The following is a 1539-nucleotide window of genomic DNA, read 5'->3' as shown; positions in this document are numbered from 1 at the left end:
AATAAATAAGGTTTATTATCAATATCTTGGAACCAAATAATCAGTACAAAGGAGACACAATTTATTTAAAGTTGAAAATGCCATAGTGGAAAGCTGATTAATGCTCTATTTGGAAATATTCTAGGAGATAAAAATACTATTAACTAAAACGAATAGATTCTTTTAACTAGTTTCTTGCCTTAAAGATAAAGACTGACACTCAACTTTTTTCCAGGTATAATAAGGTTAAAATATATATTGATATTGACCCAATTTATCTGAACAGTTTTTGTGCTGCTTCTTTGACATCTTTGTTCCTCAAACTGTAGATGAGAGGATTCAGCATGGGAATCACAACAGTGTACATTATTGACACTATCATGTCATGCTCTGAAGCATAGCTGGAACTTGGTCTCAAATAGGTGAAAAAGATTGTCCCGTAATAAATGGACACCCCAGTTAGATGAGAACCACAGGTAGAGAAGACTTTTCGCCTCCCTTCAGCAGAGTGCATCCTTAGAATGGCCAAGATCATGAAACCATAGGAGATCAGGACAATCAGGATAGTGACTATCTCAATAGAGCCCACAAGGTAGAAGACTAGAAGCTCGTTTATGTGAGTGTCAGAGCAGGAAATTGCAAGGAGAGGAGGGATGTCACAAAAGACATGCCTAATTTCATTGGATGCACAGAAGGACAGGCTAAAAGTGGCCACGGTTTGTATAGTTGCATGTAAAACTCCACCAACATAGGAAGCAATGATGAGCGGCACATAGACCCTGGGTGTCATGCTCACCGAGTACAGGAGAGGGTTGTAGATTGCCACATAGCGGTCATAGGCCATGGCAGCCAAGAGAAAGCATTCCGTGGTCCCAAATGTAACAAAGAGAAGCATCTGAGCTGCACAACCATAATAAGAAATGGATTTATTCTCTGCCAGGAAATTTACCAGCATTTTGGGGGTGACAACTGTAGAATAGCAGGCATCCAAGAATGACAGAACACTCAGGAAATAGTACATCGGGTTGTGGAGCTGGGAATTCCCAATGACCAATGCAATTAATCCCAAATTTCCTACCAGAGTAAAAATATAGATTGCTAGAAATAATAAAAATAGGAAGACTTGTATGTCAAAATCATTTGTGAAACCCATCAATATAAACATGGTTACTTCGGTTTTGTTCTTCAACTGGATCCTGTATACATCCAAATTTGATGACAGCCCTTCCATCTCAGTTTTTGTTTATAGATTATAAATGAAACATCATATGAAAATAGACTCCTTTGAACTATATCCTTGTTTGTGTCTCAGGGCATAATGATTTCCTAAGTAGCTCTGGGTTTGGCAATAGTGAAGTTGTATTCAAGTGGATGAATTTCACTGTGTAAGTAAAAAGAAGACATTATTTTATTTTCTCTCAGCTAAACTTTCTATAATAAAAAATACCTGCCACAGACCACCACCTCTCCCAATGGATAAGTGCTATGCTTGGGTAGCAGGACCCCCACATGGCCTACCTCAGTTTGACTCCTAACTAGTGTGACTTAAAGAACATGCTG

At 38.5% G+C, this 1539-nt stretch overlaps 1 protein-coding gene across 1 annotated transcript; it reads right to left on the bottom strand.

Annotated features, from left to right (window-relative positions):
• Positions 1–253: 253 nt before the first annotated feature.
• LOC102500745 (olfactory receptor 5T3) lies at positions 254–1231 on the bottom strand. Its single transcript, XM_006156268.1, has one exon. The coding sequence runs from the start codon at positions 1208–1210 to the stop codon at positions 254–256; it is 957 nt and encodes a 318-aa protein (XP_006156330.1). The 5' UTR covers positions 1211–1231.
• Positions 1232–1539: the final 308 nt, after the last annotated feature.

The sequence above is a fragment of the Tupaia chinensis genome, unplaced genomic scaffold (genome assembly GCF_000334495.1).
Source record: "Tupaia chinensis unplaced genomic scaffold, TupChi_1.0 Scaffold000486_1, whole genome shotgun sequence".
Classification (NCBI taxonomy): domain Eukaryota; kingdom Metazoa; phylum Chordata; class Mammalia; order Scandentia; family Tupaiidae; genus Tupaia; species Tupaia belangeri.
This window is presented reverse-complemented; position numbering and strand designations above follow the sequence as displayed.

What these genes read in the sequence shown, in the direction of transcription:
- LOC102500745 (XM_006156268.1), bottom strand. Translation starts at nt 1,210, where the DNA reads ATGGAAGGGCTGTCATCAAATTTGGATGTATACAGGATCCAGTTGAAG.